At 42.4% G+C, this 16,306-nt stretch overlaps 1 protein-coding gene across 1 annotated transcript; it reads left to right on the top strand.

The window, feature by feature from the left end:
- Positions 1-539: 539 nt before the first annotated feature.
- Positions 540-15,945, top strand: GPR39 (G protein-coupled receptor 39). The gene is made up of 2 exons (XM_017740114.1): positions 540-14,755; positions 14,826-15,945. Exon 2 carries the CDS (start codon positions 14,971-14,973, stop codon positions 15,943-15,945), a length of 975 nt encoding a protein of 324 aa, XP_017595603.1. The 5' UTR covers positions 540-14,755; positions 14,826-14,970.
- Positions 15,946-16,306: the final 361 nt, after the last annotated feature.

The following is a 16,306-nucleotide window of genomic DNA, read 5'->3' as shown; positions in this document are numbered from 1 at the left end:
CAATGCAGGATCATTGGCATCCCACTTATTCTGGATTTTACCAGGGAAGTGTACCTTTATCATTTCTGCTTCACTACTTCTATCAGTGGGAAATAACTGTACAAACACCACGTCCTGTCTGACATCTGCCTTCCTATGGTGCTCTCAGCCCAGAGGGCAGAGAACAGACGCCTCTGCAGGAGGTGAGGGGTCACTGTTGATAGGAACTGTGAAAAGAAACATTTATACACATTTTAAGACCTTTCTCTTCTTTTAGCTGCTACCTGTTAAGTGGGGTCTGACCCTCAGTTAAATAAGGTAATTTTACAACATGGCAGGTTTAAATATTTTTTTACTTCAAAAGCCATTGCACTTCCAGAGATAATCAAGTCTTTGATAATGTGCCATAGAACTACATCAATTGTGATGCTTCAGTCTGCTTTTCGGTTTAGTTTTGTTCTGTTTTGTTGGTTTGGGTTTTTTTTTTTTGTTTTTGTTTGTTTGTTTTTGTTTAAAGGTTGTTATTTTAAATTTTCTTTGTTTTCCTTGCTTTAGTTTTTAAGGAGCAGGAGGAAGAATGAGCAACAGTAGAAGGGAAGAAATTCTTACTGATTATATTACTGCGTTAAATGACAATTTGGATGTAGTCCCAGATTATACATCTGCCCCTTGAATGTACATCTGAAATGATGTTAATACCAAACCAGACATCTGTGTGCTAGATGTGTTCAGCTGCTTGGGAGTGTGGTGCTGCTGCTGCTGCCGCATCTGCAGGGAACAGCCTGAACTTCCTCCTGTGCTCAGCAAGGAGTGGCAAGAAGGAAGAGCAGCCCTCGTGCCCGGGCTCTTCATCCAGCTCACAAAGCTCTGTAATCGGCATTTCACCCTTCAGTGTCCATCCTGCTTTCTCTGTAATGCTCTCTAGCTCACATCTAGAGTCAGGTTATGCTTCAGATTTACAAAGGCAATGGAAGAGAAAAGCTTTTCTCAATGCATTGTTAACTGGACAGATGCCAGCACCGAGGTCCTGATGGGATGGGATGGGTCAGGGCAGTCTTTCCATGCAGGGTTGAAGCCTGAAATGGAGAAAACTGCAATGCTCTGGCTGTACCAGTTACTCAGGCATACTCCTCTCACCGTTCTTATGGTTTAATTAATTAATTAATTAAACACTTGCAGCCTTTCAAAGAGAACTGAAGCTTTTTTGCAGCTCAGGTGAAGTTTAATTGATTAATTAATTAAACACTTGCAGCCTTTCAAAGAGAACTGAAGCTTTTTTTGCAGCTCAGGTGAAGTTACAGGCCAGGGCAGGATAGTGAAAAGGTCAGGGAAAAGGTTTTACCATCTTTTTTTATTCATATAAACATATTTATATTTTTTTTGTATTTTGCTAATACTTCTAAGTTTAAACTAGTCCCAGAGTGGAAAGAGCCATTTACACTTGAAATCTTTTGTGAGAGAGGTTCATGTACAATGTAGAAAGAAGCCTGATATTCAACAGGTCCCTTCTTCCAGGTTTCTTTTCCAAAGACTTCATTTATAGGTTGCCAGGTAACCGTAACTCTTTGACTTTTAAATAATACTTCGTAAAGGTACAAAAAGCAAGATTTTTTTTCCAGAGCTGAAATGGCAAGAGCTATCTGAAATGAACAGTAGCCTTAGCAAATGTGTACAGAGCTGACCACTGATACACACACACAAAAACGTGGAAAAAGCCATTTCCAAAAGCCAAATTCCTCTGTGGCTCTGTGGATCCAATCCCAAGCACAGACAGTGTGTATTTTCCTAGCTGGTTATTAAATTGAATCTGCATATTCTTACTTAAGGCCATATTGCTGTTCAATAGGTAAATAATATTCTTCATCTCCTCCAGGAAAAGCAGGTGTCTGCTGCTCCCAGTCTGCTTCTGCTTCTCCTCTGAGCTGGCTACAGTTTCTGCAATGTGGGAGAGAGGGATTAAAAAAGATAAGGGTAATTTAAATTGTCAGCATTAGCATAAGAAGCCAAATGTCTCTAGAGGACAGTGCCAGCTCTTCCTTCCTCCTTTCTACTTTAATCTGAGAAGAAGCTGAGTGCTGTGGAATACCCAGAATCACTCATGGAGCTGGAAGAAAGAGCTTAGTGGTGGGTCTGTTGGTTTTTCAGCCCAGGACAAGGCCATGGCTCAGTCACCACTTAGGTAAGGTACCTTGTTCTGAGGATCTAACATGGTATAAACCAGAGTTAAGCCTATGCTCATTACTGCCCTGTGCTAACCAGCACCAGTGAGAGGATGCAGTGATTTTGGTTTAACCCTATGTAACTAAAGCACCCCAATCCTGACTGTGGGGCAGGAGAGCCCAAGCTGGGACTGGAGCCTGGGGAACAGGGTGGATCTCAAAAGTTGTTGGTGCTTCCAAAGGTGGAATCAACTTTCAAAGCAGTTAAAGGAAGCTGTGGCTTTAGAGCAAGAAGGTCATTGCTCCAACACTCCTCCTGCCCTGCTTGGCTTCGTGGTGACTCTTGCACAAGAGGAGTTTTGGTCTGTGTCTTGCTGTGGCGAGTCTAAGGGGCAGGTGATTGCCTCAGGTGATTGCCTCTGGTTCTTGCCTCTCTGATGTGTAGCGACAGGGCAGGAGTTTCAGCACAGCCCTGCTGGCAGGGAGCTGCCTGAGGCCAGGAGCTTGTGTCACACAGTTTGCTGTTTGTCCCAGTGTGGCAGGGAATTTCAGTTCTTACATGCTGAGATTTGAGACTAAAATCTCCACACAACAACAACAACTTTCATTTACCCTTAAAGGCTGGCTTTTGAAAATTTTCTTTTTCACAGTATTTTTACCTCTGAGGTCATTGTGGAATATCTTACAACAACATTCAAGCCAAATCAATCTATTTCCAGACCTTCATCATGGCAGCAATGCATTAGAACAACTTAATAAAATGTTTATATCAATGTCTGAAGTTCACAGCAATCTGAGAGTGTGCAATGACACCTGTAGGATAAATCGTACAGCTCAGCACTGAAACATGACCGTAGTACAAAGTATATTGTTTGGAAATCTACTGCCAGACAAGAAATCCAGCTTTGCAACTTTTGCTTCAGAGTTTATACTGACACTTCTTTATCATAAATGAGATGCTTACATGCCAGCCTTTTGGGCATTACAGAATACTTCAGGATCAGAACTGGTGCTGAAAACCCAGCCTGTGTACCACTAAAACCAGACAGATTTTTCCTAGCAGTGTGCTCATGTTAACTTTTCTGATAAGGTAAAATTGATAACACATTTATTGTGTGACTTGCTAAGTCTGCTTCTGATTAAGTGCTCTGGAATTGCAGCATAAAGACTGCAGGCTTATTGCAGCAGAACATGAAAGTCTTAATCCTTTATTGCTGCAAAAGCAAACAACTGTCCCAATGAGCAGCCTAAGCCAGAGCAACAGAGCTCGGAGAAGAATCCTTCCACTCAGAGTTACTGCAGTGCTTGGGTAGCAGGTTACCCACTTGTACCTCAGTACATATTTATTGATACATATGTTACTAAGCTAGGAGGACTTTAGTAACACAAAGTAGAAATCTGGCATCTGCAGCCTGCATTTCTCTCTTTGCATTCCCACCAAAACCCAGTAAAACAGATTCACACCTGCCCAAGTACCAAAAAGCCTTCAGCACAGCTAATACACCAGTTTGCTCAAAATGGAAATGGAAGTGATTCATCTTTTCCACACACTAGCTCCCTACTGTTAGGTCAGGAATAGTAAGGAGATGTCAGGGAGCTGGAAAGTCACTTCAGCAGTTTTTTTCATTCATAATTCAGTTGGGGTTGGACTGAAACCTGTTGAAGAGCTATTGCAGTTGATTGCAGTAGGATTGTAGTATCCAGCTATTTACTATGCAGACAGAGAAAAACAGAACTTAGAAATGAAATACAGCCACATGATGCAATGGAATATTGCAGTCAAATCACACCCTAATCCTTCAGACCACACTCAAGTGTTAGGCTGTTTCCAGGTGAAGACAGCAAAATTGTCTGTAGTGATTCAGAAATGTTCAGTGAAGTTTCTTGGTTGATATCACAGCAGGAAGACTTAAGTTTAAAGCAGCAGACTTGGATGTCTTGCACTCTACAAAACTGACAAGAGGATTTTTAAAACAGCATCTCTGGCCTTGTGATGCTCTTTTAAAATCATGAAACGTGGGTTAAATAATTAAAGTAATAGCATTTTCCAAAGATTTAAAAAACTTGACATGGGTGAGAAACCATACTCTTATCCTTAACGTTGGCAAAATAATGGAAAAGTTAATAAGGGGTTTAAATGATAGAGATTCAAAGGACAGAAATATAATAAATGTTAAACAGCACAGCTTCTCTGAAAAATATAGCTTATGCAGGAAACCTGATTTTGAATGAGATTATAAATGTGTTGATAATGGCTGTTGCGTAGATATTGATAATATTTTTCTTATATTCTGATGAAAAATTTTGCATTCTGCAGCTTCAGTGAAGCATGCATTAAAAATGAGCTAGCAGATCTCAAAAGTGAGATGTCATTGGCAATTATTACAGAACTCGTGGAGTGCTCCAGGGAGGTTGGTTGGGGGAACATTAAAGAAAATGTAGCAGATCGACTGATCAGCTCAGGCTAATCATGGGCTGGAACTGGGTATCCCCTCTGGGAATCAGAAAAACTTGGATGTATTTCAAACAGTTCACACACCATCTGAAACTACTGAACATTTTTATCAATGATCCAGCTGCAAGTACATGGATTAAAGCCCGGAGCAGTGGTCAGCATGAGGGCAGGGTATCCCAGCTTGATTCGTAGTTTATTCGATAAATCTGAGCCCGTGCACAAAATGCAACCAATAGACAACCTGTAAGGGATGCTTCTGCAGAAGGGAGAATTCCCTGGAAAACAGCAGCTTGGAAGATGTTTTAGGAGATTAATTGAAATTCAATGCAATTTGCCAAGGTGATACTGTGGCAGAGAGGAGGAGGAGGGGGAAGAATGAAGTGTTAGCTGAGAAACAGCTGATAGGGCTGGGAAGGTATGTCCCAGGTGTACCACCCTGCTGAGGCTGAAGACAGTAATGCTTTTCATGGGAAACCCTGACCTGAGAGGTGTAAAAAGCTGGATTCCAGGTAGAAAACAAACATGACCAGGGCCAGATATCTTGGTATAAGGAAGAAATAATCAGGAAGACCACACACAGGTGACAATATATGGGTGACTGGAAGAGTCTCTAAGTCCTTTCTCAAGGGCCATTTGAACTAAAATTAGAGTCCCAGAAAGAACTAGAGTCTGGAGGCAGAAATCAAACCAGTGCAAATAAGAACCTGTACTCATACTTTAAGGAACTACAAAAAGAAATAACGATGCCTCCATATCTTGAGGTCTCTGAGTGAAGGAGGGTGCAGGTATCTCAGCCAAACAGAATCTAATGTGCTCACTGTGAGGGGCTGGGTGATCGTCATGGGATCCAATCAGCCTGCTCCCTTCTGGTCTTCAATGAATGAACCTATGAGTGAAAAAGCACAGCTTTTATTGAAGGCAGTTAAGTTTTACCTAGAGAAGTTCTACAGCATAATTCCAGGTTTTCGAAAATTGAACAAAGTTCTTGGTTCTGAATACGAATCTTGCCTTACAGTGTTGCTGTTTGCACACATCACAGAGTTCTTGAGCTATTTAATCCTCATTAGTGAAACATTATTAATCCACAACACTGAAAGACAGGAGGTATAATTTAGAGAAATCCTTATGGGAAGGATCTCATAGGAGATAAAAGGAATTAAAGTGTTTCCAGGGACTAGTAACACAAATCATGGAATTCTAATGCAGTTATTTATTCTATTAATGTTGTAAATTTAAATTCTGCAGAAGAGTTTTTGGTTCCTATGGGTGCTATAAGGTTAGGGAATTATGTTCATTTTTAATCTGTTTTATATCTAACCCTGGTCTGTGGGATTCCCATCTTGTTTGCTCCTTTAGGCTTTCCAGTAGAGTAATGTGTTAGAGAACCACTGAACTGTTCAGCTCACTATCTTGGGATTATTTTGCTTTATACTCACTACCAGTTTAACCTGTCAAAAACAATTATTAAGCAATATGTAACAGAGATGTAAATGGTCTCAAAAAGTGTATGACTGAAAAAAAGAGCAACGGCTTGCTGGAGCTTGCATTGTAGAAATCCATATTAACTTGTTTCCCAAGGGTTAGACTACTTGAAAATATTTTGGAAGGTTAGAATAGTCAGGAATTATCAGTCTGGATAAAAGGGGGAAGGGCTTTACAGCCACCTGTTCAGGGAGAGAGGGAAATCTCCCTGCTCATGGGAGGTGCTTCCTGTGTTTCCCACACTGTGCAGAAGAGCAGTTCTCAGGGACACATCCCAAGTTCCCTGGGGAGGATGTGATGCTCCTCGGTTTGAGAAGCCGGATCTGTCATTTCTCACAGCTTCCATGTGAGAGGTGCAATGCCTTGGAAACAGCAGTCTCCATGAGCCATGCTGCAATCAAAGTGGGAATGAAACAATGATTAAATAGCAGTACAGACACTGAAAGGGTATGGGAGTGATGCTCTCTTCCAAAATGTTTCAGTGTGGGAGGCAAATTATCTCTGCCAGTAACAAAGGGAGCAATGAAAGAGCTTGTATTTTCACTTAACAAAGCAAAATGGCTGCTTTGACCACATTCAGTGGTTCCTCAGCTCCTTCTCACTGAATTAATCACATTGTGGAGTTAAAGACATCAAGTACTTAGATTTAAGACTGACATTTATTTTTACAGCAGCACTGCATAACTTCCAGAGCAGCAGTCCCCAGTCTGGGGCTTCCTACAACCCATGCAGTCAGGCTTGACCTCAGTGTTGGTAATAGGAGACTTTGCCAATTCAGGGCCAAAAGAGGAGAGGGAAACCTCAGCAGGCAGGAGTCTCTCACTGCAAGGCCTCTTAAACTTAGCTCACATGTAGAAAAAAACCCAAGACCAACTCTAAATCTTGCAAACACACACAAAACATTTTCTAGGAGACCTTCCTGACTCATCATCCCTTTAGGCTGATGTTTGACAGTTCCAGGTTTCTTTTTGTACCCTAGAGAGCCTTTTCTTTCTGTAGATAGTGCACGAGTCTGAGTTAAAACTTTGTATTTTTACAAATTCTGGTTTGTTCTTTCTGGGTAGCATCTGGAGAGACTATCTTTCTAGGATAGTGTCTCCAGATAATCTCTATTCCTTATCAAATGTTTATTTAGGAGCAAACCAGGCAAGTCCATTCTGGACCATTCTGGTCCATTGACCTAGACCCGAGTTCTTTATTCATCAGAATGGATGTCCTGTAACACTAATGGCTCTTGAGCAGTCTGTATTGCTAGCTGGTTTCTGCATGCAGTGATTCTTCCTGATGGCTCTTAAGTCAAAGAAAAGTTAAGACTGGGAGCTACAATAGCAAAGAAAAGTCACCCAACAGTTGGGTAATCAAAGTAACATTCACAAAATGAGTGGGATATGTCAGCTGATGCACACACAAAGATTTTTACATGCTGTCTCCACTCTGTGTTTGTGCTGGGAGCTCTTTTTGTCAACAGAGAAAAGAGGGACTCCTGGGGTAGCAAGAATATTTTACACATCTTCTTTAGGATGGCACCAATCAAATCTTGGTTCCAGCGAGGAAGATCTTCACTGCCAGCAGGCAATCCTGGGGTGACAGTGTCAGATGTCAAAACAGGCCTTGTGGCAGCAGGCTGGCATTTCCAGCTGTTCGAAGCATATGTTTTCTTAGTAGGAAGAGTATGCCAAGGAACGAAGATAGAAACTATTGTCAAGAAGGGTGGGGATGAGGGGGAGAGAATTAGAGATTCAGAAAGTGAAGAGAAAAAAAGGCATAAATAAAATATTATCACATTAACTTGATATAATTCATGCTTCAAAATTTATATAAAAGCACTTGGTTTGCTACAGACAAAGGAGTTTTTGTATTTTTCTAAAACAGAAGAGCTCTACTTACCTACTATGTGAAGTCATAACAATTTATTGATCACAAGTATGTTCTGATAGGTGGTCCTGTTGTGCTCAAACAACCACTTGCACAGAATGCAGTACCACATAAACACAGGTAAAATAAACAGTTTGGGATCCCATTTCCTATTTATTTCCCTGTTCAGTTTCAGGATTTAGCTCACAGTGACCAGCCACTTCCCATGTCATTGTTTAATAGAAGCATTTCAGAAATAAAAGAAGGTACACAGATAAAGTGAGCATAAATGCATTCCCAAAGCAAATGAGGAACCACACACACACACCATGCAGGGCCATCAGAAATAAGCACTGCAAACAATACAAACCCTAACTCAGAAGTAAAGTGTGTCCTCTAAATTTAGATCAGCTCACTTGCAGGTTTGTTTGTTTTATATTTTCCTTGCTTGACTTGCATTTGTCAATACAGTGCTAAATTGCCAAACAGTCCCATTACACTGTTAATATTTGCCTCTGCATTTCAATGACAGCTAAAATGCAGTGAAGGAAAAATGCAAACCTCCACAAGTCAGCAGTGAGCTGGTGGTGTCCTGGAGCCAGATTCACCTAGTGTTTCTGCTGAGAAGAAGAACTGAAGCCCTGCATTCTGGCCAGATTTCAGCTCTGGCAGAATTTACATCTTTTACTTAGAAACTGAGATGTGGCATCTTCTATATGCATAAAGTACTGTATAATATTAATTTTCTTGCCATATCCAGAGGTGATTGTTGCTACCTGCTGTAGCCCAGATCACAGCAACAGGTGAAACACTCTGCCTTTTTCCTTACAAGCTATTTGAAATTGAGTTTGTTGACGTTTCTGCAAGGGAATGAACTACATAATGGTAAAATACAAGATCCTTAAAATGAGAAGGGTATTTTGAATTTTGGCATCATATATGTATTGCAAATGAGAAAGAGCAGGGTGACAGAAGTGCCCTTGCTGTGGTGATGTGCTGCTAGGGCTCCTTAGAATTGGGTCAAAAAGCTGTCATTAGTTTGCTTCAGGCTAAACCCCATCAGCTGAGTTCTGAAAAGAGGCAAAATGATTCTGTAATAGCTCAGCTGGGCAAGTCCTGATGGTGATAAAATGGCGAGTGCAAGAAGCAAGGAGATAATTTTTGCTTTTCCTTCCAATTGTAAGGTTTAACATTTCTATTAAGAGATTTTTCAGGAGACCAGGATTAAACCATCAACACCTTTTACGAAGATTCCCTGTTGGTTTGTTAGGAAAAAAAAAAAAAGCATGAGCTCTGAATTGCAGTGCTTTGGTACCAGCATGTGACAATCATTTCCATAGATTATCGACCTTGCAGATTTTTAACAAAAATTATGGAGAATTCAGGATGTGAGATGCATTTTTACAGAAGTTCTCTCTGTCTTGTCACTTTCAGCAATTAACTACATTCAGAGAAAGAAATCTCAGGTTTTTATTCTAGGGCAGTAGCACAGCAGCATCCAAAAGTGTGAACCTCTGTTAAAAGATGAGCTGGAAAAGTACACTGCACAGAAGAATTTCACTTAAAATATGGCATAAGGAACTCAGTATGCTCTCAAATAGGAGCTTTGAATTGTATTTTGCAGCCATTAATGTCTATTTGGACAAGGTGGCCATTTAGAAGTCACACAGAGAAAAATGGGATTTGATTCAGTGTGCTGGGGATTGTGCCCCAAGGCCCACAGTGGTGATTTGTTGAACCAAATGTTGTGCCTTGATGCCACTGTGCTTCAGACAGAGGGGAGGCTGACAGATATTTTAGGATATGAGTTCAATACAGTCGATTTGTGTTTATTGGGATCCAGGCTTAGTGTATATGTTCATTTTGGCTTTAAGTTACAGCTCCTTTATCAGGCCTGGGATATAAATAAACTCATTTCCTTTGGTGCCTCATTCCCAAAGGATGCAAAAAGGACCATCTCATTTCAGGAGATTTGCTTTACCTGCATTTTCCAGCCTGTCTTATCAGCTGCTCTCAGTTTGGGGCCATGACTGGTGGCCTCTTCTTGGCCTGTTAACACCTCCTGCAGTGTCAAGGGACAGAGAAGTGCATCTCTTCCCTTACTCCAGGAGTGGAACAATAACCCTTCCACTTCCTTGCCAGGCAAAGTGCTCTCCCACCTAATCACAGCAAACCACAAACCTCCTGCTGCATTTGGTTTACTTCAGACACCATTGCAGTTGAGTGAAGGCTTTGAACAGCTTTAACGTCTTTCATTTACTGGGGAGATCAGACAGCAGGTGGTGTATTGTTCAACAATTCCAGATATGGCTGCATACAATAATTATGTGTTTTGGTGCTGTACTTGTGTTTTAAATTATCATTAATTAGCATCAGTTACAAACACCAGAGCAGCCAGTGAAGACCTGTGTAAATGCATTTCTTGCTCAGCAGTCTGGGTGCTGCAGGTCGTGTGAGGAAGTTAGCAGGAATCCAGCGTATTGGTGAGGAGGCTCAGGTGTTGCACAGATTTTCTGTATCTTAGATAAACCATTTAGTCTCACTGTCACCAGTTTCTCCTCATGTTGCTTGCCAATTTGTAAAATACACTGCAAGCAGAGAAGCGCTTTCATCTATTTATTTAGACGGAATGATTTGGAGCAGAGATCTTTTTCACTGTGTATCCTGGAAGCACTTTTGAAATCCTATTTCCAAATCCAAATTTCTCTATCCTCCAAATAAGCATACACAATACAATGCTCTGAGAGGATGGCATTACAGCAGGTAACACTGCACATTGCTGAATAAAAGATGGCAGCTTTCCGTATGCCATCCTTGTAGAGGTAATCTAACCCAATAGAATTCATTATGGATATTCAGGTTACACGGCAGATCCACTCTCCAGCTTGCATAACCCAGTCTCTCATCCTACCAAAAGAAAAGGAGCCAAGCAGTTAGGAGCAAAATGGTTGTTAAACTGTTTCACCCAAACCCAAACTCTTAAGGAAATGAATAAGACATAAATTTCACAAATGACTTGTATTTATTTATAATATTAACTGTGGGGTATGCCTGGGCATACCCCACAATTAACTATCAAAATAATCTTCCAAAGAAGAAAATTATAATTCAAGAATAACTCACCAAAAGAATACAAAGAGATCTTAAGGGTAAGGAGGCTTGTTAGATGCTAGAAAACTGAAAGAAGCCTCAAGTTATCTCAGAGCAGTCTTTAATTATTTAAATTTCTAATGAAAAATAATTTTAAAAGCCAACATGAGCTATCTTACACAAATTGATGTCTTAAAACATTTAAAATCACCTGGACATTTCACTTTTGTCTTTGTTGCTTCTTCCTTTCATTCCCACAGCACTTTCCCCTCTGCCTGTGCAGATCAGAGTAGCTGCCTCTGCAGAGCAGAAATCTCATTTTGTTTACTTTGTGTTTCAAAGAGAATTGAACAAGCCCAGGATTCACTTTCTCTAAACAAATACTGGCAAGACAAAGGTATCACAGATATTCTGGGGACAAGAGGTTTGTTGAGATGGGGAATGGTAAAGACTGGCAAGAAAAAAACAGTCAATGTGTTTTTATCTGAAAAAATTTTAATCCTTTTCACAGCCTCATTTTCTTTGCTTTTGAGATAGCTCTCCTTTTTCATTTAGGTTTTAGAGTTTTTAAGCTAAGGGAAGCAAGAAACCGAGATATTTTCTTTGTTCCTGTCAAGTAGCTTGAACAGTTTGAGAACAGAAACCAGTCGGAGCAGTGTGATTAGCGTAGCCAATTAAGGTGGATTTGCATATTCACAACACAGCTATCGAGAAATAATTCTGCAGAGGTAACGCGAGTGTGGCAGTGCCTGTGTGCCAGTCAGAGCAGCTTGGCACTGTGCTGCATGGTAATTGAGCAAGAGCCACGGGTGATCCTGCACCCCGCGGCAGCAGGGGAGGGAAGGGCGCTGGGGAAGGTGGGAGCAGCGATGGCCCCGCACGCTGGGAAAGGTTAATCTGCAACCCACTCACCCAAATGCAACAGCATCTGTCCAATGGGTTTGTTTTTCCAACATTTATTCCAGCTACAGTTTGTGCTACCTGCTGGTTTTGGGGGCCCAGCCTCATCAGGAGTTTGGGAGACCTGGCTTTTAATGAGCAGCTGGCCAAGGACTGAGTGCCTTGCAGCCCCTCCTGCCCCCTGCTCAGCCTGGTCCACGGGCACGGCGGGATGAAAGGTGGTGGGTGAGCTGTACAGGGTGCACAAGGGGAGCTTCATGCAGTGGATGTGTTCATGCAGTGGATGGTAAAGCTCTGCTTTCTTCTGCCCCAAAAAGCTTTTCACCAGGATGTTATCCAAGGACCAGGCAAGAAAGCAAAGAGCCCTCCAGGAAACCTTGTACACTCTGTTGGGTAACAAACTGGGGCAGGTGAGCACAGCAGCTTTATTATCTCTGAAGGTGAAAAATCACCTTATGCTCTACATAAACAACAATCTGTGCTCCATCTCCGTGATTCTCTATCTCCCACCTCTTGTCGTCTCTTACCAACAACTGCATCACTACAAACATTTGGGTGAGCATGGACAGGCCAAGTGAGTGGCACACATAGCCAGCTGCAACCTGTGCCCATGGCATCTGCACCCCCAGGAGGCTCAGCTTTCTTACCAAGGGGCTGACAAGTGATTGGCAGTGTGCAGCATCCATGTGTGCTGATTTTAGAAAGAAATACAGCCATTTCTATCCTTCATGCTCTTGCCTCCTCCTCGGTGCTGGCAGCCGAAGTCACGATGTGCAATGCAACAGATTGGGTGAGGAGAGACTCCCTGGAGTGCTCTCCCAGGTGCAACTGCACAGGCCACATTCACTTTCAGAACTGCTATGGGAAAGGCAACAACACAGAGATAACTCATGGTATTCACTGCTGCAAGATACGAAGGAAAACTTAATGAAATCCCTAAGGTGGGACCATTACCGAAACCCTAAGTTTATAAACTGGTATCACATCCACTGGGGTAAAGACTATGGCCTCTCAACCTCCATGCCACAAAGAGGCATTAAGCACATTTAGTTCTGGAGAAATATCTCTCTGCAGGAAGATATATTTTCTATAATCACCCGTGATAGGCATTTTACTCTGGAATACTCACTCCTGGCTTATCTAATCCAGTAACCTATGTAAGATTTTTTTTTTTTTAATGGTCTCCATCTATGATCATCCACAATTGTCTCTTTCCTTCCTATCCCCTTTGTGGCACCAGCTCTTTATTAGAAACTTAATAAACTTTGTGTATGTTCTAAAGATAATATTGAAAATGTAAAATTGTGTTCTGCATTTTATAATTGGTGTGGGAAAAAAGGGGGAGATCTAATCCTATTGGGCCTTCTCTTTTGCTCTCTCTCTCTCTCCCTTTTCCCTTTTGATGGTAAGCAGCAAATTTTAATTAGCTTCATTTCCACAATTCAGTCATGCATATGTAATCTTTGTTCACACTTTTATAAAGTAAAATTAAGTGAAAGAAATGGGGTAATAATAGAAAGCTTGTCTGAGCAGAACAAATGTGAATTATCAAACGTAAGGAAAGATGACTGGGACTACACAGCTTGAAGTTCTGCAAGGTTTGAGGTGATTTTTCTGAAACAGAGGTGGATAAGTAATGCACAGAAACAGGTGCTGATTATCCTGTTTTGGGCATCTTTTGTTCATTATGTACTTGGGCTGCTGAGGTACAGTGATAACCACTGAATGTGAGGAGACTGCTTAATAACTTCCTAATGTTTCTCTTTTATCATGAGCTGCAAGTGTCACATGAGCTTGTCTAGTTAATAAAAATCACTTTGTGAACCCACTGTTCTTAGATTTGGTATTGGAGCAGATCACTGTGCTGGGCCTCTCTCTGTTACAGCTGCAAAAGCTGTACTGCTGTTTTGCACTGTAATTTAAAGGTCTCCTAATCCATATACTCACCCTCTAATTAAATGTTTCCAGGGGTTACCTTGGGAGCCTTCACTGCTATGGTTTGTAACTAAAACTAAACACCGCATTAAATTCTTTCCCCCCGGGGTGAGATGCAGGAGGGGGAAGAACATTTGCATCCCTGCTAGTCCAGATTATTTGAAAGCATGGTCATGACTGGGATTACTGACTGTGTTATTCTGTTATCTAAGAAGATGGAATTTTGAAGGGAAACAATCCACATGTCTAAATTTAGAGCTCATCTTATTTTATAACTTCCAAGAAGCCTCTTTAGACTCTAATCAGTTATTTAAGGAGCTGCCAGTTTAGCAGCAGCAGCTGAAAACCAGAACCTCCTGTTGATGTAAATCAGTCTGTGGCTGCACAAGCTCCATAACCTGCACTGCAGATGCTGAGGTCTTCATTAGAGGAAATGTGAAGTAGTGAAGCATGTGGGCAGTAGCACATACAGTAGTGAAGTCTGAAGCCCAGTGAATGTTAAACTCCTGAGGACATACTTTCTCTTCAGCACTGTTCATACATTCAGCCTGATAACCAAACCACAGCTTTAGGAGAAACACCTCGTCCTGTGAGTGGAAGTGAATTTCAGATATGAGGGGCTTGCTTTTATTTTTTTTCCCCTTCTCCTGAAACCTGCTGTGCTGACAGTGACTAAGGATAGCCAAGATTTTGGTTAATGGTTAACAGAATAGTATAACCACACAGACTGACTTCCTTCTGCTGGGGCCAGGACCAAAAGCTGCTTTGCTTGCAGGGGAAGAGGCAAGCGTGGAAAGCAGAGCAGTTCACATTGTGAAGGGCTGGAGAACAGAGGCTTCACCCTGTGGAGAAAGGAGGAGGAAAATCCAAAAAGAGCAAGAGGTGTTTGCCATAAAGAAAGGTAAGAACTGAAACACTTTCCTGTTTGACTGACTCAGAGGCTGTTGCTCACAAACCAACAAACCCCACAGGTGTGGCTGGTTGAGACACACGTTATACCTGACTGCTCGGACATGTGCGGCTCGGGGAGAGGGGCAGAGTGAGGAAGGACCTGTTTGCTGTGAACTTGAAAGTTGGAGAGGGCAGGAGAGCACCTCCTCCACCCTGGGACTGCTCATGGCAGGAGAGACACCCTCTTCAGACTGTTCTCATCTCATCGACCACAGCCACGTCCCAGAGTTTGAGGTGGCTCTGGGGATCAAGATCACCTTGGCTTTTATCTATGTCTTTATCTTTGTTGCGGGCCTCCTGGGCAACAGCATCACCATCAAGGCCACCAGGATCCTGCAGAGGAAAGGCTACCTGCAGAAGGAGGTCACTGACCACATGGTCAGCCTGGCCTGCTCCGACCTGCTGGTCATCCTGCTGGGCATGCCCGTGGAATTCTACAGTGCCATCTGGAGCCCCTTTTCTGCCCCCAATGGCAACATTGCCTGCAAGCTCTACTACTTCCTCTTCGAAGCCTGCAGCTATGCCACTGTGCTGCATGTGGCCACGCTCAGCTTTGAGAGGTATGTGGCCATCTGCCACCCCTTCAAGTTCAAGGCTGTGTCTGGACCCCGCACAGTGAAGCTGCTCATCACCTTTGTCTGGGGCACATCTGTCATAGTGGCTCTGCCCCTGCTCTTTGCCATGGGCACAGAATATCCCCTGGAGATCATCGAGGGCTACCAGAGAGTGAGTTCCTGTGTCAGACCTACTCCCAGGCACTACATTCCTGAGCTGAAGCACAACATGACCATCTGCACCAACCTCTCCTCCAAGTGGTCTCTGTTTCAAGCCAGCATCTTCAGCGCCTTTGCTGTGTACATCATCGTGCTGGGATCTGTCACCTTCATGTGCCACAGCATGATGAAAGCCCTGATGATCCACAAGGAAGGGACTGTGGCAGTGAAGGGTGGACAAAGACACCAGGAGAAGTACCTAAGGAAAAGTGAAAGTTCAGAGGGCAAGAGCTCCAGGAGACAGATCACTTTATTCCTGGGTAAGAGCCACATCCTAGTCTGCCTCCCCTACCCCCTTTCCACATGGCAAGAAAGCCCAGAAACCTCCGTTTTTATCTCACCAAGCTCTCCCAAAGGGGAAACATGATTTGAAAGTGGTACAAAATGAGGGATAACACTTTTGGTTGCGATGATGCATTTTAAGAAGCCTGATCTTTCTGTATATTTTTGGTTCTTTTTGTCATTAGAACAGGTGGGAAGGAAGAAGGAAAAATCCATTTACTGTCTGCTATTTCTCTTTGATTTTATTACATGCCTACGTGCAGCAATATGGGTGACAGGCTGTTGCAGCTTGACCTTTGGGGTAGCAATAGGCAACAGTTGCCTGGATATAAAGTAGCTCTACTTGGATGTTTTGCCACTAAATGACAAATATGGGTGTTTTTAGTAAGGCTGCTGATGGGAGGGAAGACTGTCTTGCAAGATCTCAAGCTTGTGTCTCTCTGAAG

This window comes from Corvus brachyrhynchos, unplaced genomic scaffold (genome assembly GCF_000691975.1).
Source record: "Corvus brachyrhynchos isolate BGI_N302 unplaced genomic scaffold, ASM69197v1 scaffold126, whole genome shotgun sequence".
NCBI lineage: Eukaryota > Metazoa > Chordata > Aves > Passeriformes > Corvidae > Corvus > Corvus brachyrhynchos.
Note: the sequence above shows the minus strand (reverse complement) of the source record. Positions and strands in the feature narration are given on the sequence as shown.

Coding starts and splice junctions, on each gene's coding strand:
- GPR39 (XM_017740114.1), top strand. CDS start 14,971: ATGGCAGGAGAGACACCCTCTTCAGACTGTTCTCATCTCATCGACCAC.